The sequence below is a fragment of the Corvus moneduloides genome, chromosome 15 (genome assembly GCF_009650955.1).
Source record: "Corvus moneduloides isolate bCorMon1 chromosome 15, bCorMon1.pri, whole genome shotgun sequence".
NCBI classification, from domain to species: Eukaryota; Metazoa; Chordata; class Aves; order Passeriformes; family Corvidae; genus Corvus; species Corvus moneduloides.
Window position 1 is genome coordinate 11,252,100 of NC_045490.1, and position 22,982 is coordinate 11,275,081.

At 39.0% G+C, this 22,982-nt stretch overlaps 1 protein-coding gene across 2 annotated transcripts; it reads left to right on the top strand.

The window, feature by feature from the left end:
* The first annotated feature begins 3,327 nt into the window (after positions 1–3,327).
* Positions 3,328–22,411, top strand: RAD50 (RAD50 double strand break repair protein). 2 transcript variants are annotated; one of them, XM_032125376.1, is made up of 26 exons: positions 3,328–3,348; positions 4,223–4,402; positions 4,803–4,886; positions 5,119–5,270; positions 6,067–6,252; positions 6,398–6,602; positions 7,013–7,141; positions 7,356–7,521; positions 8,215–8,408; positions 8,955–9,161; positions 10,014–10,196; positions 10,400–10,557; positions 11,183–11,358; positions 11,458–11,695; positions 12,188–12,377; positions 13,233–13,359; positions 13,585–13,778; positions 14,089–14,199; positions 14,738–14,830; positions 14,917–15,030; positions 15,807–15,934; positions 16,723–16,947; positions 19,442–19,527; positions 19,935–20,077; positions 21,431–21,564; positions 21,888–22,411. In XM_032125376.1, exons 2-26 carry the CDS (start codon positions 4,274–4,276, stop codon positions 22,072–22,074), a joined length of 3,939 nt encoding a protein of 1,312 aa, XP_031981267.1. In that variant the 5' UTR covers positions 3,328–3,348; positions 4,223–4,273; the 3' UTR covers positions 22,075–22,411. The 2 variants fall into 2 exon arrangements, with proteins under 2 accessions (XP_031981267.1, XP_031981266.1); XM_032125375.1 differs by lacking the exon at positions 3,328–3,348 and adding an exon at positions 3,417–3,662.
* Positions 22,412–22,982: the final 571 nt, after the last annotated feature.

Sequence of the window (22,982 nt, forward strand, 5' to 3'; positions counted from 1 at the left end):
CTAGAAGAGCATGTAGAAATAATACAAGATATACTTCCATTCCTCCACAGAAATCAGCATCTGGCTGCTCTTATAGTAGCTTAGACTGGAAAGATAAAAGTGTGTAACCGCTATTTGTTCTTCTACCTAATGTTCCAAACAGATTGACAGATTTCTAGAAGGGATGACATGATAATAAACATTGCAGGAAAGAGTGACTGAGGTTGTCCCTTCTGCTCCTCAGCCTTTCATGCTCACACTCATATTCATAGATTTATAGACTTTGAAAAGCTGGTAACTGTGCTGGTGAAAGGAGAACCATCACAAGCGAAGAAATCATTCCCACTAAACCATCCCACAGCAGCATAAACACACACAATATTTAGAGAATAGATTTCATATTGGTGGGAAAATGGTGTGTGTGAAATAGAAAACTCTTACCAGAAACAGTGCCAATAACTGTCTCCTAATCATCAGCTTTCGGAGAATATTCCAGAGGTCAGACTGGCTACAGAATCAGGGTATGACACATGCATCATCTAAAAGCAAAGTGGAAAAGCATTGCCATGGAGAAATCATTGTGCTGCTGAACAACTGAGTCATACTAAGGCAGCTACAGGGCAGGAGGTGAAACACAAATGGAGTATAATCTGGTGTCATCTCTCCAGAGAAGTTGTACTGGCTTCTCAAAGATGGGTGCGAACTTTGGCAATATTTTTACAGGCTGTTCTGCCAATATGGACACTAATTCCTTCTTGTCTCAAAATCTGAAGTGGCCATAGCACATGTTTTTTGAACCGTTTTTGCACTCATAAAAGGTAGGATTATCACCAAAGTAGAACTGTAGGGAAAGCCTGAATTGTTGGCCACAAAACCACCTGCTGGCTACCAGTTTCTGATTAGGTCCAGACTTACTTCACCTATCCTCTCTGTTACTCATTTTAATTACAGATAATGCTGAGATTGAGCACAAAGGGCTGTATTCCAAAGTTTGCCTCTGTTACCTAACTATGAACTTGATCTGACACAAGAACTATTTGTGCTGTTTCCCTTCATGGAGAAAATACAGTAAGCACTAAAATATGCTGGCAAGTTATTAATCAGTTTTGGAGTTGGCTGAAAGTGTAGATAAATTAGATTCCCAACACTGTTGGCTTGTACAGTGAACCTGAGATGGCTCCCAGCTGGCCAGGGGCTGCTGGGTCAAGGTAAAGGGTGTGCATGGCACGTGCAGCCTGACCCTATGTTTGGTCCTGGCAGGACTCCTGGTCCTCAGGAGCAGGATAACAAAGCTCCAGAGAAGCAGGAGGAAGGGGCAGTCCTCTGGCTTGGACTTTTTTCTAACTGGATGATGAATAGGGGATAGGAAGCAAGAGGAACAGGATGTGGAAGAAGACTGGAACAAGGGGGCAAGGAGCTCTGTTGGCCCTAGAGAGAAATGAACTTGAGAAGCCAAAGGGTGTGATCCCCTTTCCTACCTCTGATCATCTGGAACTTTGCTGCAGTCCCTAAAACCGCCTCTCTTGGTTTCAGCTGAGATGGAGTTGATTTCTTCTCAGTATTTGGTACAATGCTGCGTTTTGGATTCAGAATGAGAATAATGTTGATAGTATACCAATGTTTTGGTTTTTTCTAAGTTGCTGTACCCTAAGTCAAGGAATATTTTTGATGTCTCATGGTCTGCTAGTGAGGAGGTACAGAAAAGAAACGGTGAAGGAGCACAGCTGGGACAGATGACCCAAACTGGCCAAAGGGATATTCCACACCATGGAATCTTATGCCCAGTAGATAAACTGGGGGAGTTACCTGGAAAGGGTCTGGCATTGCTCAGCATGTGGTGAGCAATTTTATAGTGTTATAAATGAGGCTTGGACTTTTTTGGGTGGAATAAAAGTCTGCTCATTTATTAAAAAGAAAACCAGGAGCATAGACCCGAGGTAAGCTCAAGTCCCACTCGACAACCCAGAAAAACAAACTATGCATCACACAGAGCACTCCCTTGGACTCAGGTCCCTCAGGAAGAGGGGGGGCTGAGCCCCGGAGCAGTTCTTATAGTCTCTTTTGATGCTGTGATTGGTGCAGCTCAGATCCTCCCTCTGATGGCTCGTTGCTAGGATCCTCATTAGTGTTCAATTCTGTCAGTCTCTGGGGCGTGGAGTGATTGGTTTGCCCCTTAACCAATAATCCTTCAAAGTGTCTACATCATGATTATTGGGTTGTCTTAAGAACATTCTAGAGCATTCCCCTCCTTTCTATAGACCCACTACTTTCCCCCATTAGTGTCCCCATCTAGTGGGTACATGGCAACATTACACCCGTACAATCGCAATAACAATTAACTCATTAACTGCATACCCCCACTCCTCTAACAAGCAACTTTTAACTCTTTCTCAACCAAAAAAAAAAAAACTTTTTAACCATTTATTAAAATTGGGCATCAGTTATTTGGGGATTTTTTTCCCCTATTTATTTTCATTATTATTATTTACAATTATTGTTGTATTTTGCTTTGTTTTCTATTATTAAACTGCTCTTATCTCAGCCTACAAGTTTTAGAGTTGATTCTTCTCCCCCTTCCACCAAGGATGGGGGGGAGGAGAGGGAGATCAAGCCAGTGGCTGTGTGGTGCGTCACCACCACAGTATAAGAAAGATATTTAAGCTATTAGAGAGTGTCCAAACAAAGATAATGAGGATGCGGATGGGTCTGGAGAAGAAGACATATGGGGAATGGATGAGGGTACTTGGTCTGTTCAGCCTGCATGAGACTGAGGGGAGGTCTTGCACCAGGGTGCAGCAGCAGACACTGACCTCTTCTCTGCAGTGACCAGCAATAGGACTTGAGGTAATGGCCTGAAGTTGTGTCAGGGGAGGTTTAGATTTTATACCAGGAAAAGGTTTTTCACCCAGAGGGTGGTTGGGCACTGAACAGGGTCCCCAGGGAAGTGGTCACAGCACCAAGCCTGACAGTGCTGAAGAAGCGTTTGGACAAGGCTCTTGGGCAGAAGGTGTGGCTCTTAGGAATGGTGTTGTACAGGGACAGGAGCTGGACACGATGATCCTTGTGGGTCCTTTCCAACTCAGCTTATTCTGCGATTCTGTGATTTCCAGCTGGGCTTAAACCACAATACCGCCTTAAAACTCCGTCACTCCTCTCTGAGCCCTTAGAGGACTCAGCATCGCGGACACGATGCGCGTATACCGAGGAAATTCTGCGGGCCCAGAGCCCTCAGGCCGCCCGAGAGGCGGTGCGAGTGCGGCGGGCGGGGCCGCCATGGCCGGGGCGGGGCGAGGCGAGGCGAGGCGGGCGCGGGGATTGCCGGGGCGCGGGGACTGCCGGGGCGCGGGACGGTGTCAGCGGCGGGCGGAGGTGACTGCGGGGATGGGGAAAAAGCCGCTCGCCGGGCCGGGGGAGCGGTACCGCGGCGGGCTCAGTTCGGCTGCGCTCGGGTGGCGGGTAGGGGAAGGGGCGCCCCAGGGCCTCTTCCCGGAAAACGTCCGCCCGCGGCGCCGCGCGGAGCTCCGGGCGGGAAAGCCCTGGTGGAAGGAAACGCCCTTTCCCGAGCCGAGCCCCGCCGGGCACCCCGGAGGAGCCGCGGGAGGTTCGAGCCTGGGCCATCGGCCCCGTGGAATACCCTCGGAATACGCAGCCGTACACACACCACGCAGACGCGTTTGCAGTGGGTCAGTGACGGGCCTTGGGGTCGGAGTTGCCTTCCCCAGACCCCTCCAGTGCCCGGGGCAGCTCCCACCCGTACACAGCCCAATGGTCTGTGCCTGCCCCATGGCCTGGGAAGGCTCGAGTCTTCCCCTTGACAGCAGGAACTAGTACAAAGTGATGCTGGATATACGTATGAGAAACAGGCATTGACAAAGCTTGCACGGTGTTGGGTGTTGCAGTAAAACAGTCGGTTATCAAAGGGAAAAAAATATTGGAGCTTCTGTTGTGTTTGGGGCATTCTGAAGGCACGTGCATAGTGTTTGTCATGTGGATGGGTTATTTGGGGCCATTGTGTTTGATTTCGTGATACACAGTATGGCACTTGGAGGTGATTAATTTCTCAGTTTGAAACAAATAAGGTTTTGCCTTCATATGTTTTGCACCTTGAGCAGTAACTGAAGAACCTTAGCTGTGTTTTTAAATATATTCATCATATGTTGTGCTTGTATAGGTGTTTAGTCAGCTTTCAGTAATGTGTTGTGATTTCTGCCTACTGGATTTTTCACAAAGCTCTCTTTTACAGGATTTACTGTGTTTACACCTCTGACTTTGGAACAGAAATTGTTCAGCAGAAATGTCGAGGATTGAAAAAATGAGTATCCTCGGAGTGAGGAGTTTTGGGGTAGAGGATAAAGACAAACAAATTATCACTTTCTTTAATCCATTAACTATTTTGGTGGGACCAAATGGTGCAGGAAAAACGGTAAGGCTTGCTGTATTTTTGGATTTGAGCTGTAAATAGGTCTGGAAAGCCTTAACATGTGAATAATAATTTCTACAGAAAGGTATTAATAATACTGCAAAAGTCATGCTGTTTGCTATAAATATTGTGTTGTTTAGCATTATTAGAAATCTGCTTTCATGCCTGGAATTTGCAGAGCACTGGTCGATATATTTTCTTAGAAAATTGATCCAGATCCTGATTAAAACTGCTTTTGCAAAGTATCATGTTTTCATGACACTCAAAATTTAAAATATTTCTCTCTCTTTATGTATCTAATTCATTTGTGAATGTTTGGGTTGTTACTGTGGATTTGCCTGTAGTCCATCTTTGTTACTCTAAATTTGTCTTTATAACTACATACTTATTTCTGTTTTCTTAGACTATCATTGAATGTCTTAAATATATATCTACTGGTGATTTTCCTCCTGGCACCAAAGGAAAAACATTTGTTCATGATCCAAAGGTAGGTCATAGTGACTAGATGTAACATGTGTTTACTCCTGAGTAAAATACTCCAGTGTACTCAGGTTGTGAATAAAACTGGGATGCTCAAGTCATAGCCAGCCTTGATCTGAAATGAGGAAAAGCAGAGAGCTGGGGGTGGTTAGAACATACCCTACAGTTGGAGAGGCACGTGTTCCTTTGGACCTTGAGGAGAATTGCCCTCATTCTGGTTTTTTTTGCTTCTACCAAAGGTTGCCAATGAAACCGACGTTAGAGCTCAGATTCGGTTACAGTTTCGAGATGTCAATGGGGAGCTCGTAGCTGTCCAGCGCTCCATGGTCTGTACCCAGAAAGGCAAGACGCCAGAGTTTAAAACACTGGAATCTGTCATTACTAGAACAAAGTAAGTCGTCAAGTGTTTTTTCTTACTTTGGCATGAAGATAGGTTTGGATTTGATATATTTTTATGTATCAGGTAAGAGAAAATTATGTAATGTATTCCTCAACATAGCTACTAATGCTTTTAGATTATTAAGATGTGTACTTTCATTACTTTATCTGTTAGGTGATTGAAAAATCCTATATCTGATAACTGTGGTGTTAAGAAATCCTTACATCTGTTGACTTACATTTATTTGAAAACTTTATTAATAATAAGGGTGGTGAGGCACTGGCACAGGTTGCCCAGAGAAGCTGTGGCTGCCCCATTTCTGGAAGTGTTCAAGGCCAGGCTGGATGGGGCTTGGAGCAACCTGGTTCTGTAAGTAGCATCCCTGCCCGCAGCAAAGGGAATGAGATGGGTGGTAAGGACTTCTCCAACCCAAATCATTTCATGATTGTAGGATACAGTTTGAAAGTATCATTGTGTGGATATGTTGGCTTTACTTCCTTTAGTACCATTTTCAGTTTCAGATTGGCCCATGTTTAACTCCCATGTCCACTGTTTTAAGTATATTCCCTTAACTCAAGAGCTTTCCTGCTCCCTCTGGTGGTTCCTCAGAAACAGTCTGTGTTCAGTCTGACTTCAAAAATTGGCAGTGTTAAATGCCTTTGTTGAACATGGTAATTATGTGCTTAAAAATTGTTACTTGTTAAATTTTTGAATGGGGATGTTAAAATGAGGTTATACTGTTAAAATGCAGTTCACTTTTTGAAGAACTTGCTAGTAACTTCTTTGGGGATTTTCTTTATCTCCATAGGCATGGCGAGAAGGTCAGTCTGAGTTCCAAGTGTGCCGAAATAGATCGGGAAATGATCAGCGCCCTTGGTGTTTCCAAATCTGTGCTTAACAATGTCATTTTCTGTCACCAAGAAGAATCCAACTGGCCTTTAAGTGAAGGGAAAGCCCTGAAACAAAAATTTGATGAGATCTTTTCAGCAACAAGGTTTTTCCCTTTACTGTGATTAAATAAAAACTAAGTAAAAAATGTCTTCTCATAACATAAATGTTAATGAAAATGTCTAAGATACTGTTTCATACATCAGTATTGCTGTATTGCCAAAGCAGTTGAAATTTTGCTTTTTTTAAAGGTATATCAAAGCACTCGAAGCCCTGCGTCAGGTACGACTGAAACAAAGCTTGAAAGTAAAGGAGTGTCAGACAGAACTGAAATATCTAAAACAGAATAAAGAGAAAGCACAGGAAATCCAGGATCATCTCAGCAATAGAGAAGCTCAGCTGGCTGCTTCTAAGGAGAATGTAAAATCAATTGAGAGCCAGCTTGAGCCTCTAAAGGTAATGTCCATGAGGATTATGTTAATACTTTAATACAAAACAATAAAAGAAGTGAAAGATGGATGAATTTCTTGATTAAAATCTTGGATTTTTTTATCTAATCCTTTGCCTTGCAGCAGAATGCAGCACACCTCAACTCACCTGGCAAATGCTGCTCTAATCTGTAAACAGTCACTGAAGGGTTAAGAACAGAATTCTTATAGCAGCATTGGGTTTTTGTCAATTTAAAATCTCTCTCAAAGCTGGCATCTAAAACCATTTTAAGCTTAACTAAAACAAAAACCAAGCTAAAACTTAACATTCCCTATTTTAAAAACATATTTAATAAAACTGGAGGTTTTGCACTTAAAATAATTGATTATGGGATTCATGAACTGATGAGATATTTTACTTACCACATTCTTTTGCAGAGTTCTCTGGCAGCTGTTGAACAGAATCTCACAAAAGTAATGAGGTTGGACAATGATGTGAAGGCCCTTGAGAGCAGAAAGCGGCAGATGGAAAAAGATAATCAAGATTTGCAACAGAAGATGGAAGAGGTTGCCTTTATGACAAAATCTTAGATTATTTTACTTTGTCAGCTTAAGAAAAACAGTTTTCTAGTTTAGCTTGCTGCAGATTTTCCCCCTGTATGTCTTAGTATAGAAATTTTGCACGTGAGGTTTTTGTCTCTTATTTCTATAGTTTTGTTGTGAAAACTATAAATTTTTGAAACATCAATACTTGACTTATAAATTTGTATGTGGTATACAGGTTTTTCAAGGAACAGATGAACAACTAAGGGATAGATACCAGAATCACCAGAGAATAGTGAAGGAGAAGGAGAAGAGATTGTTGGACTGTAAGCGTGATTTAGATAGAGCCACTAAAGAGTGCCAGAGATTTAACAGTGAAAAATCAGAGCTGCTTATTGAACGAGGTATTTTAGACTTCATTTATAGTCTTGTTTTTTAATGTAATTAAGGTATGAAATGGAACTACTGATAATTGAAGTGATCTGAACTGGACAAAACTCCTAAAACAAGTATTAGTTCAGGTTCAGCTGCACAGTGGGGTGTGAGACTCTCGCTGGTGGACAAGTTTTGGTGTTTTTTCTCCTAGAGTTTCTAATGCGCATTTTTTCTGAGCTATAATTACAACATGTAGTACGTTTTGTCTTATAACAGAGAAAAACCATGAAAGCTGAATGCCCAGCATTCTCCCTGTCTCACATGGGGACTGGGGACAAGTCAGAGGGCTTTAGAGTAATGTTCTTTCAATTGCGTATCCTTTTTTTGATGGATTATGGGAATTTCAGCAAAGTTGTAGTAGTCGAGTCACAGAATATATGCTTACATAAAATATGTTTGGGCTTTGTTTTTTTTTATCAGAATAATATTTTTAGTGATTTTAGGGGCTTGCTTTTGAATGATTGATTTTTTTAATTAATAAAAATTTAGTTACCTGAAATAGCAATCTCTACCTACAGCTTGTTTTTATTCTGTAGCTTTTTGTGTTGTTCAAGAATACTTCAGGGTTTCAAATGCTTTAGTAGTCACAACTGGCTTTGAATCCTAAGTGTGTCTTCTGCCTCAGTTTTTGAACATTTATGTCACTTGTTCTTTTTGTAAAGGTCGTCTTCAACTGCAGGCAGATCGTCACCAAGAGCACATTGTGACCAGGGATTCCTTAATTCAGTCTCTGGCAGCACAGCTGGAATTGGATGGGTTTGAACGAGCACCTTTCACTGAAAGGCACATTGCCAGTTTTCGCAGGCTGGTGAAGGAGAGACAGGAGAGAGATACAGAAGCTGCAAATCGTATGATGGTAAGAATATTGTTGTTTAAGTAGTGTAATTTGTATTGGCCATTGGTGTATTATTGGTCCATATGGGTCTTTATGGTGCTGGGAGGAAGTGCTGATGGGGGGGAACTGAAGCTGTTTTTTTTCTAGAATTCTTGCTTGTGTCATCTTCATCTTTCCGTGGAAATTAGTTTTGGGATTAGGAGTGGTCATCAAGGCTATTGAACAGGCAGTTCGTTAGAGAGGTTCTTCTAGCAGCCCTCATGCAGGTAGATCACTGATAAGCTCAAAAATCTGAGGAAGAATTACAGTAGACAGCTGGTTTAAAAAGAAACAACTTTTTGTTGAAGTTATGTTCAAAATGGAGTTGCTGTCATGGAACACTACTGGTATGATGCATCTGCATTTTCCTATTAAAAACATTTCAGCAGAAAATTTTGGATAAGTTGTAGTTTTCTCAGTATTTCAATGCTTTACTGGGGTGAATATTGGCACACTAGTGTGAAAAAGTATTTCAAAATACTTTCCTGTGAAAAAATAATGGATGTATTGTTGCTGATCTTCTTTCAGAGAGAATTTGCACAGAAAGAAGCAATGAAACAAAAACAGGTAGATGAAATAAGAGACAAGAAAACTGGATTAGAAAGAACCATTGAGCTGAAATCAGACATTCAAAGTAAGAAAGAAGCAGAGCTGAAGAATGTAAAATGTGAATTGCAGCAGTTGGAGGGGTTTTCAGACAGAATTAGTGAGTTGAATGAGGAAATTGGCAAGACGGTAAGTTAGTGTGCAATTGAAAAAATTACAGAAGCTTGAACTAAAAACTTTCAGCTTTATCATTAAAAAAATATACCAAAACCCATAACCCCCCTTTGATGTTTACTCTTTCAGCTGTGTTTCTGCCCTTTTAATATCCTGTATTCTTTGTCTGTTTAGAGAGTGCACCTTTGGGGCAGGGTGTGTTCCTACCTTGTTTTTGTACAGTGCACACGTAGAATATGCTGCTTCTGCTTGATGAGTTGTAAACTGGGTAATAGCACAGCTGGCAATTAGGAGATTGGTTAGTCTTAAATTATTGAGCCAGAAACTTTGAAATTAAAGTTCCATACTACTTACATTTTCAGAGATAACTTGCCTGTGAGATGGACTAGTTGGTTTTAAGTGTTTTATGTGATGAAGTAAAGTTACAAGCATTTTATGTTCCAGCTGAACGGCTGGTTATGCTTTTGTAGCCAAATATTTTGTGGTTTTTAGCAGCATATGAATTCTGCTTGACAGTGTTTTTTCTAGCCTCCTCACTAGGATAATTTCAAATTTAATATACAGTAGATACTAAAATACAGAAATTCAAACTAAATATGAGTGAGCTTCTGGTAAAAGCATGAGCAAGCTGGGGCAGTACTGCATTCCAGGACTGCATCCAGTATCTGCTTGGGGCTTTCCTTGCCCCACACCAGTGTCACAGCCTGTGTCCTTCTGCATGTATTCTTTACAAATCTTGTGGCATTCCTGTAACAGCTACTGATGCTGCTGCCAGGTAGCTGAAGAGGTTTCTTCTGTTTCCTTTAGTTAGAACTTCATTGATTTTTGTAATTATTTGTGTCTTCTGGGCTCTTATTTTTTGTGTAGGAACATGAGCTGGAGAAGGCTGAGAGGAACAGTAATGTAGAAACACTCGAACAGGAAGTACAGACTCTGCAAAATGAGAAAATAAACCTGGACAAAGCTCTTAGGAGGTTGGATCAAGAGATGGAGCACTTGAATATACACACCACAACAATTACCCAAATGGAGATGCTGAAGAAAGACAAAGTAATGTTTTTATCAATATCTCATAAGAGAGGGACATGAAATTGATACAGTCCCTCCAACATTTGTGTATTTTTCAGGTGTTTATCAACAATCAGATGTAGAGCTTCTGTCTGACTTGATAGAAGCTATTAGCTTAATGAATGCATTGACTGTTATAAACATGAAGATAGGAGAATTTCATTTAAAATGCTTTGTTTCCCTAGGCAGAGAAAGAAGATCAGATTAGAAAAGTAAAATCAAGACATTCTGAGGAACTAACATCACTGCTGGGATACTTCCCCAATAAAAAACAACTTGAAGACTGGCTTCATGGTAAAAATAAAAAGATTAATCAGACAAGGGATACTCTTGCTAATCTTAAGTAGGTATTAATTTAATTAATTATTTCTTCACAAGTATTTATGTAATTATGAATTTAGTGTTTATTTAGGTATCTGCAAAATCAGAGAAAACATCCTGCAGAGTTCTTGTGATGTAGAGCTGATACAGTTTGTGCTAGTTAATAAAATCACAATATTTGTAGTGTGTCAAAGGCAGCACTAAAAGCAGATAGCAAAATAGTGATCTGGAACATCCTTCGTTGTTTGTACTAATTCTAGCTGAATGAATGTGCCTGGGGCTGGAAATTGCTGGTCTTCCGATTTTCTTACAAGTCACAGAGTGGTTAATGACTATATCACAAGTTCATGTGTGATTACCTGTTCCTGATTTCATTTGATTAAATAAAACAGCTAGTTAGAAAGAGTAGGAAGTTTCTCATCAGTAATGATCTAGAAAACAAAAGGGATTTAAAATTAAACACTTGTGCTGTACTTGCATGAATAAAAAGTTGATGCTATAGATTGCCTGAAAAATCAATAAAGAGGAAGTGGTGAATAGTTCTGTAATACCAATTTCAGATTACCTTCCCATGGTTTTTGGTTTTGCTTAAACAGTTTAAATCTGTGGGTTTGGGTAACAAAAACGTTTCTGCATTAATATTTCAGCAAGCAACTGGCATCAGTAGAATATGATAAAACTTATGCCACTAATGAGCTAAAAAAAAAAGAAGCCCAGTTGTCCCATCATGAAGCAGAACTTTTTGATGTTTGTGGAAGTCAAGATTTTGACAGTGACCTGAACAACCTTCAAGATGAAATTGAAAAAAGTTCCAAACAGCGAGGTAAGTTCATGTATAGCTTTACTTTTTTTCCTGAAACACTAATTTAGCTGATTATGCACTGTTTATTTGACATAAGTCTTCTGTTTGTTTTTCACCCAGCTGTCCTTGCTGGAGCCACGGCAGTTTATTCACAGTTCATTACACAACTGACAGAGGAGAACCAGTCTTGTTGCCCAGTTTGCCAAAGAGTTTTTCAGACAGAGGCTGAACTGCAAGATGTCATTAGTGATCTGCAGTCTAAACTGCGCCTTGCCCCAGACAAACTGAAGTCAACAGAATCTGAGCTTAAAAGAAAAGAGAAAAAACGTGATGAAATGATGAGTCTTAAACCACTGCGGTAAAGTACTAAGCAAAGCATATTGTTGCAGGCTGTTTTCTTTCAAATGCTTTGGTTTTGATTATTAAAAACTATGCAGGCATCAAGGAGGCTTTATTTTAGGGCTGGTTAATTAATTTCAAAATGTCATTGTTGGGATAAATATTTTGAGAGAATTTGAGAATGTGTGAGGGTAGAGCTTTCCTTCACAAGAGGGCACTCTTGTTCACTGCTTTATACCTTCTCCAGATCACTTGCTGTAATGAAATTAAAAACCAAAAGAGATTTTGTTTGCTTGTTTGTATCATCTCACATAAAATGAGGGATGTATTACCTTAGCTGGGTATGTAACATAAGCTTAGTTAGATATGGGCAAAGTTAAGGGGATACTATTTTAGCTAAATTTAGTCTTCCACTACTAAATCATATCATGGATTTTGTGATCTTGAATGTCTTCAATTTATGCTGCTGTTTTTGACCAAGGAAATGTTAGGGATTTATATTTCATTTAAGGCAAACTGTAGTTGAACTCCAAGATAAGGAAATTCCAGACCTGAGGAACAAGATCCAGAATGCAAACAGAGATTTAACAGGCCTGAGGCGTGAGATAGAAGAACAGGAATCACTCCTGCAGACAGCTTTGTCTGAGGAAGAAGGTGCCAAAGCACGTTTACAGGATATAACTCTGATGGAAAGGTACCAGGTATGCATTGGTAATTTTTTTTAATATATAGAATTATACTCACTTGCATTTACGTATGTAGTTACTCAGTAATATGACAAAACTTTGAGGTCCTTATTTTAAAATGCTTCCAAAGACAGTATAACATAGGTGATCTTGTACTAATAAAATTTCAATTTACAAAACTCTTTTTTTGAGGACCACAGGGTCCCTTGAGTTCTGATTCAGTTCTGTGCTATATGAAAAAAGAGGTGTAATCCAGAACTGAGCGCAACCACAAGCACACAAAATACAACCAAAGTGTTTCCAGTCCTCATAGTCATTACAGGTCACTGTATTCCCAGCATCTCACATGTGTTTCCTGGTTCTGTGCCATCTGGATATATGGTAAAGGGAAAGAGAAATCCTGCACTTCTTACTATTCTGGCATAGGAGACTGTTTTGAGCAGTCTTCATGCCTTTGTTACCAACAGAAAATCTTTGCTTGACTGAGAACCTTCAGAGGAGCAATTAGAGAACCTGGGGCCAGGCAAAGGACTGAGAGCATTTCATGAGATGAAGATGTCAGCAGCTCCTGAGGCTCCAACAATTCCAGTGTTGCAGGGACAGGTTGCACATGGAAGTGTCCTGAAGTGGGCCGGGGATGTCAAAGGTCTGTGCATCCTTATTGACTGATTCCATCTGCAATTAGGAATTCCAGTTCCTAGCAGCTGACATAACCCTCCTGCTAATGATGTGACATTGCTCCAGAAGAGAGGGTATATTTGAAGGTCTTGAGTGCCTCAAGCCCTGAGCTTGTTCTTATGTGCCAAAGACAAAAAAATACATTGTTAAACATTAATATAGTAGTAATGGTACTTTTCCTCATGCTTTCAGACTGATATTAGGGATGTTGAACGAAAAATTGCTCAGCAGGAGGCTAAGCTGCTAGGGGTCGATTTAAGTAGAACTGTGCTTCAAGTAAGCCAAGAAAAACAAGAGAAAAAACACTTGTGGGATACAGGTAGGTCTTACAAACCTGTTATTTCATTTTTATATGGAAAGTAGTGTTCCAAAATTCTTGCCATTAAAATTTTAGTTTACTTATTTTACATTCTCAAATAATTGTATTCTCCTAGTTCGTTGTTACTGGTATTTGGAGTCATACCAGCTTAATTTACAGATGAATTTTCATAAGGATTACAATAATGGTTTTAATAACAGTGTGACTGTTTGTTTTCGTCTGCAGTTACTGGTAAAATTGAGTTAAATCAAAAACTCAAGCAGGACCAGCAAAGCCAGATTCAGCAGCTGAAGAGTGCAGTTAATGAGCTCAAAGCAGAGAAGCTGCAGATTGTCAGCAGCATGCAGCGGCGGCAGCAGCTGGAGGAGCAGACTGTGGAGTTAACCACTGAGGTTCAGTCCTTATACAGAGAGATCAAGGTGAGAAATACTCTTAATTGTCTAACCCTTAGCTTTGCTGGCCTTGAAATAAAAAAATAATAATCTTGTTATACTTAATATTGTCTCTAGTCCTAGAAAATGGGATGGATTTCTAAATGTTTGTCCTGTGCTGCTATTGTATATCTTTGGGAATTTCCAGAACTTTTTTAATACATATTTTCACATTTTCTTTTTTTAATACACCCAAAAAAGAAATAAGTAACCACATTACTTTTTTTACTGCTTGAAAAATTATTGATCTTTACCAGAGTCCGAAAATAAAACCTACTTTTTTCCAACTACTTTTCAGGAAGCAAAAGAGCAGGTACTTCCTTTGGATGCCATGTTAGAGAAATTACAGCAGGAGAAGGAGGATCTAGTGAATAAAAGGACTGCAAGTAATAAAGAAACACAAGAGAAGGTTTGTTTGCTCTTGGCATAGCTGTGAGATAGGATTAGATATTGTTTTTCAGGCATGGATGGAAGCTGTGGTACTGAGTTTGCTTTTAGGAAACGTCGGTGACTCCAGCAGATGCTTTGGATTGATGGAGCTTTCAGGGAAGAAAAGAAACATGTTCAGGACATGAACTCAATTGTAATTAACCTTTGGCAGTCTTGACAAAAGGCTTCTTGGCACATTTGGCAATATTTAGTGACTGATGGCATTCAAAAGCCCTTCCTAATAGACCCAGGAGGAACAGCAAGGATGACCATCACCCATCCTTGCCAAGAGACACACGGGTTTTTCCCAGGTTAAGTGGCCCTCATTCGTTTTGGGAAACATTTTCATGCTTATAAGGAGTATTGGGATTTTAGAAGCTGAAGACTTTATTAGAAAACTAAAGGGAGTTATGATAAGGAATTGTACTTGGGCAGGAGTGTTACCCGGTATCTTTGATGCAGAGCATATCTGTTCTTGAACATAAGACCATATTTCATTTGAAATCTTTCCTTTGCAGATGAATGGCATAAATGAGAAAGTTAAAGATATAAACACGTATGTGAAAGAAATTGAAAACTATATTCAACAAGGAAAAGAAGACTATAAAAAGGTAATCTAAAAACCAGTCAATAAAAAGTTAGCATCAAAAGTACTTTTGTTTTTAAATCATATACCATTTTCTTCATATTTCTTTAGCAAAAGGAGTCTGAACTTGATGAAGTAAATTCTCATTTGGCTGCCTGTGAGAAACAGAAGGAAAAGATAAGTAAAGAGATGGAAATGACCCGACAAGATATTGACACTCAAAAGGTGGATATATTGTTTAAAGTATATTTGGCATAGTTGAAATAATTCCTAGTTTTGGTTTGTCTGCCTATGTCTGTAGTGGTGTGAAATTAGCTTCCTCTTGATTTATTTGATCAGTTGTTCATCAGGATAGCTGCTATACGTGCATTAGGCTGAAAATAGTTTTGAGATTTGTATGTGCAAATTTAAAAATCATTTATCTCTAACCATCATCTTACGGTATTTCTAAGAGTTCAGTCTGGTGGGATAGTACTCAGCATTTTCAGGAGTATCTTTATGTGGAAGATACCTGCCTTTATAAGTAAAGTACAAACTGCAGGTACCAAAAGTTGCTTGCTACTCCAGATTTGTCATGTGTATAATTCTTGTGTATATGTTTCAAATACTGTTTACATTCCGTATAGGAAATATGTCTTTCCCCATTCTACCCCTTCAATTACTGTCTACTCTTGTAGAACTGAGATAGAGTACTTGGTTAAATCTCATCCTAAACTACTTGTCCTGGTTGAAACATGGATTAATATTCTCAAAAAGAACGAGTCTTGCATTCAGTTGTGACAGTGAACACTGTCATTCCAGTTTGAAAGATGAAATAATATTGCTGGTTTCCATTATACTCTATTTCTAGGACAAGGTAAGTTCTCACTGTGATAATTTTTGTTGTTGTCAATTATTTTATACTTGCAGCATGTTTTAGAGTTGTGCAGAATTCATACATTTGTAATCAATAAGCAACATACTGAAACATTATACAATTTCTTGCTTTCTTTTGGTGCTAGATACAGGAAAGATGGCTGGAGGATAATCTCACTTTGAGGAGGCGGAATGAAGAGCTAAAAGAAGTTGAAGACAATATAAAACAACTTACAAAAGAGATGGGAGAAATGAAAGTCCCCCAGATGAAAAAGTAAGCACCTTCAAAACAGAATGGTGTGCTTTGCACAAGAATTCATTGAATGTCTGAATGTTGTAGTCACTGTGTTCTAGTGTGTCCTGGTCCACTTTCCCCCCCATTCATGCAGAGTGCTTCGTCCTTGACGCCTCTGTTTGCTTCATATCCCTGTGATGACAGTGTAAATGACTCCGTGAAATGGTACAGTGCTTCTGGCTGGAAATAGAGATATCTGCTCATTCCTGTTCCAATCCAATCCTTTTCATGATGTTTACTGAGAAATCCACATTTAAATAATTCATGCTTCTGGATAAGAGTATTTAGTTTTCATTTTCAGTCTGCTCACTTAGTTCCCAGCAGCAAATTTTATGTTTACTTCAGTAGTTTAGTAATAGTTGCTTAGATACTAAACACTTTGGAAAAGTAATCACCCCTTTTCTGGTTCTTGCATGTGAAATATTTATGTAGCATGCTGGAGCTTACCCAGTAATTAATCTATTTTGCTCAGTATCCATTTATAAAATTAATTTTTTTTTTGTTTCTGCATATAGCACTTTAGTATTTGAGCTTGACAACTTGCTTCTCCCACTCAGAATAGTGATTTGAATATGTTCTTAGCAAACTTAAAACTATTTTTATTTCAATAGTGTATTCATTTCAGTGGCATTATAGTTTTAACTGTTACAGACTTTATAGATATGATACAATGAGCTGCTGTTTAACATAAACTCAAAATTAGAACCCTGGTTAAGAAATTGAAACACTAAATACAAAATACTTGTGTATCAATTATGGTTTCACAGTGAACAAAAACATCTGGAGGAGAAAATAGAATCTCTGAAAAGGAACCATCACGTTGCACTTGGCCGCCAGCGTGGGTTTGAGGAGGAGATTGTTCGCTTTAGAAAGGAGCTCAGAGAGCCACAATTCAAAGATGCAGAGGAAAAATACAGGGACATGATGATTGTCATGAGAACAACAGAGCTGGTGAACAAAGATCTGGACCTTTATTACAAGGCTCTTGATAAGTAAGTATTGTCAAATGAGGATGATTCTTAAATGTTTCCATCTTTATTGGTATTGATAACCTTGGTGCAAAGCAGCTTTCAATTCCAGGCTTCCAGGGTAACTCAGAAAATTGCTATGATTCCTTGAGATATATTATAATTTCTCTTTATAAATTCTGGCATTTAAATATTAAGAAGACATAACAAGGTATAACTTCCTTAGTAAATTAATGAAACTATACTGGAAACTACACAGGATTGGTATGATGTAGGAAATTTGTAAGTTAATGTCTGTAATGTACATATATTAAATGCATTGATGGTAATAATTGGAATTTAATACAGTCATAGGTAAGTCTGATATTTGTATTCCCAATTCTCTGTAAGACTTATTTGAAGTTTTGGTTGTACATTTTAGGACTTAATTTGCAGCACAGCAATTGGAGAGAGATAAGGAAAGGTGAAATTGATGTTTAAATCCTTTATTTTTAACTTGGGCCCTTCTACTTTTGTTTCTATAGCAATATATTTTATCATCTTCTGGTCATATCTTAACATGCGTAAGATATGCCAGGTAGATTTCTTGTTTCTCATGACAGCTTCTCAGGTAAATAATTGTGTTTTAAAGAATATTACAATATAGAGGGTTTTTATCTCCTTTTCCAGTGTGGGTGGTTTTGTGTTTATATTAAAGAAGGTAAGGTCATAAGAAACATGTCTGGCATTTGATGGAAAGTTTAGCAAATTTGTGCTTGTTTCTGTTTCCTCTGGAAGCTTGTTTGCTGGTTGTGGACTGACTGGCCAAAAAGGGCATCTCAAAATTTGTAACCGTATACAAAATGAAACATGTGGCTCCTAAAAACCCTATTTGTTTGTTTGTAACGATGGAATAGTAGTGAACAACTTGATGGACAATAAGGGAGGATTTTTGAATCAGTGGATACATCCAGGAAATAGTAAACTGGTGCTCAGTGGTAGAAAGATAAATATTAGGAACAAAAAAAGAGAAAGAGAGAAAGATAAATATTTTGGCCACTGTAGGCATTCTCAATACACCCATGTCTTGAATAAAGTATGGAATTCTGGCCTTCTATTTAAAAGCAGTGCTGGAAAAAGGAGCACAGAAGAGTAATTACGTGGTTGAGGATACAGCATAATGGTCAAGAAGAGAAACAAAATAAATGAGATCTTTCCAAGTTGAAAGGACATTCTAGAGGAACCCCATTCTAAGCTAGTTTGATAATAACATTAAATAAAGTAAACATAATACTAGAATGTAAGCTAATCCAAAATTTATTGTGTGAAGATCTAATTTGTTCAGAGCGTGTATAAGTCTTCCCTTTCAGCTGTAATGGAAATGCACTCCAAGAATTTCCTTTTTAGATTTTTTTTGTATGGTATCAAATCATCTATTGTTTCTATTTAAGGCTAAACAGGAAAACAGTCTTGTAATTTCAAGAAAAATAGATAAGCATCACTTAGCGGTAATCATCTGAAAAATCGGTGAGACAAAATGCTAACTCCAATGGCCAAACCTGTATCTGTGGCTGGGAAAACCAACATTTTGGGTGTTCCATGCTATCAGATGATCTTTATTTACTTTATTTAGATTTATGATAAATTTTGATGAGGAATGCATTCTTGGGGTTAAGTAAATAGTTGAAAACATTTCAGTTTTACTTAACAAAACTTAATAGAGTTGATACCTCAGTATTCCCCAGAACAGGTGAAAGAGCAAAGGTAGAAAAAGCATATGTAAAAATCCATTTCAGAAGGATATTTGAGAGAAGACTATATTGCCATAAAGTTAGTGAGCATTTTTTTCATTACAGAGTAGCTTTTCTTTAAAAAGCCAAGTTAGAAATGCAGTGTCCTGTCCTTTTCTGAGTGCTTTGTAAGATTTCATGAACTAATGTCATGCTGTTATGTTAACCAGAGAAATCAAATTTAAAATTATTAATGATTATCCTGTGTTACTCTTGCTGCTAAAGAGAAAAGTAGTGCTTGTCACAATGCCTGTTTGGGTAATCACAAATTATATTCTCAGTAGGAATTCTCTGCTCTGAGGAGACTTTAGGTTCTCCTTTCCTGCTGTTGTTTGCCCCGTTGGGTGAGGGTGACTGTGCCAAAGAGTAACACTCCTGTTCTGGAAAGCTTAACATCAGATTCATCTTCTTGGTGTCAGCTTGAAAATAAATCTCACACATAAATCATAAATCTCTTAAAAAGTCAGGTAAAGTCATTCTCCATTGAGTGACTGCAAATATATTTGTCATCATTACTTTCCTACTTCTTAAAACTGAGCTGTTTGTGAGCATAGAATTATTTATGCAGTGGCATGTTGTTATTCCTTAGGTACTTCTCCATCCAAAATAAAATAGTATTTTCTACATTTTTAGTAAAAGTATTAAGGGAATGGAAAGGGAGCTGCCACCTGCCTTAAAGCCCCTAGCAGTCCCTAGCAGTCCCATGGTTGCATCTCTAACAATTTGCCTTCTTTGCTGTTGTTTTTCAGAGCAATAATGACATTTCATAGCATGAAAATGGAAGAAATCAACAAAATAATTCGAGACCTGTGGCGAAGCATTTACAGAGGACAAGGTATGTAATAATTTTTTTTAAGTTTTACCCATATGTATCCATTTGATATTGAGCACTGCATATGGAAAAGTGTTTGTTCACAAGATGGGAAATAGCTGGTTCCATTCTAAAGGCTGTATCTGTTCTTCACCACTATAATCTTTCATTGCACATTATATAGTAACGTGCAGGATAAATTGAGTTAATTTTCACTTTCCTGTGTTTTCCAAAGGTTAGGTTTCTTTGAGACAGGGGAAGTGCATGAGTTCATTCCTTCAATTTTGGAAAAATTAATTGCCAATCTATCAGTGGGAGTTCTGAACTGAATTTTTGTTGTCACTACATACTATACCTCTCATCTCCCATTAATCCAATGATATTTTTCGAGATCTTTGATAATGCAAAAACTGTCTCCTTCCCATTTTCAGATATTGAATATATAGAAATTCGCTCTGATGCAGATGAGAATGTCTCAGCCACTGACAAAAGAAGAAATTACAATTACAGGGTAGTAATGGTGAAGGGAGATACAGCACTGGATATGCGAGGAAGATGTAGTGCTGGGCAAAAGGTAATGGCTCTTTATCTTCAGTACACGCACAATAACAGGGATTCTGAAAACTGACTCAGGTGAATGCAGGAATCAAGTGACCAAAGAACAGGCAGCTCCGACTCTTAATTTATTATTGCGTACCACTTTCCTTCACTGTGTCTGGGTGACAATATATGAACAATATATGACTCTGAACATCTGAACCCTGTTTTGGGCTGCCAAAATCCATTGTTTCAAATGGGCACTAGGCTGATTCCCTGCAGGAGTGAAGGGTTTGACTTCCCTCTCTCCTCAAGTTCAAGTCCTCCCATTTTGTCTCTTCCTAGTTACCACTGAGGTTTCCTCAGCTTCAGGTCTATTGATTTGCTCCAGTTTTTTTTCTTTCTGAGCCCTTGGTCTTCTTTTTGCAACTGCATCTACTTCTGAGTTGATAGGACATCTCTTCCTCCAAGTTATGCTGCTTTCACCTGCTGCTGACTATAACCTTTCATTTCATGTCACCAATATCACACCTAGCCATACTTCCAGGCATTGCATTTCCTCCTGTGCTGTCAGCTCGCAGCTCTGTGGTCTGCCCGTTCAGCTTCAATAGCACACGCTGGCCAAGTGGCCTGATGACACACCAGCTGTGACAATGTGGTCAGAGGTTCATCACAGTTAACCACACCCACACATGTTGAGGGTTGTTTCCACCTGTCTGTTCTATTAAATGGGTCCTCTCCTAGAGTAGTTTAGGATGTTGGCGTTAGAGTCCTATGTAAATGAGAGTGAAACTTGAACAAGTTTCTTAGCTGAAATTCTGAGAATTCTTCTTTGATCATCAAATGTGATGCCAGCAGTTGTGATAATTGGAAAATATTTTTGGTAGCACAGTTTCCATTGAGTGTTCTGTAATTTTTAGTAGCTCAGTAGATCTTGTAAATATGATTACGCATGTTGATGCAAAACTAACATGGTGGTAAAATCCTACTGTCTTCCATTTTAGTAAGTAGTCAGGAGTTCAGTAACTCAAACTTAGTAATATGCAGACAAATTTCCACCCTCCCTCCTGTAGTGGGGTGGGCTCAAGCAGAGTGTAGGGGTAATGCAAACAGCAGTGTTGTAGCTTCTTTACCCCAGATTAGAATTCTTACTTCCAATATCTTCTGAATTTTGAGTACTTCTTTGTAGAGTCAATCTTTGAATTCAAACTTGAAGTTTCAATGTAGTTTTTCAGTAATTAATTAGTTATTGTCATTTTGTGAACTGTCAGCACATTGTTCTGTAAACTTCAGCCACAGTTTGTAATGGCATTAAGAACAGGTTGTTACATGTAGACCCTCTTTAAACAGTTTGAAGCTTGAGATTTTCATGTTTTTTCCTTTCCCTCAGGTGCTTGCTTCTCTCATCATTCGCCTTGCTCTAGCAGAAACATTCTGTCTCAACTGTGGCATTCTGGCCCTAGACGAGCCTACAACCAACCTTGACCGAGAAAACATTGAGTCCCTGGCACATGCCCTGGTAGAGTAAGTGAGCTCTCCTTGTGGTGCTTAACAGTGGGTGTTTTTCAATACCCAGTTGGCAGTAGTTAATTATATTTTACGCTGGCTTATCTTTGTTGAGAGTAGTTTTAGATTCCATCTCTATCTGGAAAAGAAAAAAATATTTCTTGCATAATTTGAGGGGGTTTTTTATGTGGGTAAAAAGAGTGGCTCATCAGGATTAGATTGCTCAATGATTTATGTCATTCATTATCAATAAGGAAATATTTTTGTGCTTTGTATTTGCAAGTTCTCTAATGCTAACATGGGATTTAGATAAATGCACACTCAATAATATCTCTCTGTAGGATAATAAAGAGTCGCTTACACCAACGCAACTTTCAGCTTCTGGTGATTACTCACGATGAAGATTTTGTTGAACTTCTGGGCCGTTCTGAGTATGTGGAAACATTCTACAGGATAAAGAAGAACATTGACCAGTGCTCTGAGATCGTGAAATGCAGTGTCAGCTCCCTAGGCTCCTATGTTCATTAGACTGCTAAGTAATTACATATTATAGACAGCATAACCTGATACATTATACACTCCCTGACTTGATAAGAGGTCAGTGTAGGTGTCTGAAAATGTAGTTCCTTTGTATCATATTCTGTTGAAGATTTGTAACAATTTTAGCCAGAGTCTAAAACTGTGAGACTTTTATACTTCTTATCTTTCCACATATTTCTGTGCCTGGGTTTAGGAATCACCATCATTCGAAAGAATTTAAATGAATATGACATAGTTAAATTTTGATGTATTTTATGCTTTAAAAGTGAAAATAAAGTTGTGATGTTCTTTGTGGATGTCCTGCTGGGGAGATCCAGTTGCAGAATCTCTGGAGTAGCTACAGCTCAGTGGAATATGGCTTGCTCTCCATCCCTGGCAAGGTCAGCAGTGCTGGGTGTCGCTTTGGTTGAAGGTGTGTTCATTGCTACCTACCTAATCTACCCAAAATTCACAAGCTTCAAAGAACTTTTACTGCTTTCTCTGCAAGGTAACCTAACTCTGGCTGTTCAAAGACAGAATCTTCCCCAAGTCAGCTTTGCTTCAGAATAAAGCAAAGGCCCATCTCTAACCAGATGAAGGAGTGAATTCTCTGCTCAGTGAGTTATGTCCTGATTCTTCATGGCAATGTCTGCAAACAGGAAAATGGAACGTAAGTGCCTCAGAGAGTTAGGTTGTGTGAATGCTGAACTTCACCTGCCCTGCTTTGAGTTCTTCCTGAAGCTCTTTTCCTTGGTGTGATAACACCCAGGGGCCCTATAGCTTGACAGCCCCAGGGAACCCACTTCTCAGTAGGAGTGACAATGGAAAGCCACAGGGGTGGTCTGCTGCAAAATGCAAAGGGCCTGATTATCAAGAGTCCTGAGGTTGCACACAAGTTCCTCATGCTTGCTGCTTCC

Bases quoted from the DNA above. Each gene is read 5' to 3' on its own strand.
- RAD50 (XM_032125376.1), top strand. From the start codon at position 4,274: ATGTCGAGGATTGAAAAAATGAGTATCCTCGGAGTGAGGAGTTTTGGG. The intron at 6,603-7,012 runs GTAATGTCCATG...ATTCTTTTGCAG, and splicing joins GCCAGCTTGAGCCTCTAAAG to AGTTCTCTGGCAGCTGTTGA. The intron at 15,935-16,722 runs GTAAGCACCTTC...ATGGTTTCACAG, and splicing joins AAAGTCCCCCAGATGAAAAA to TGAACAAAAACATCTGGAGG.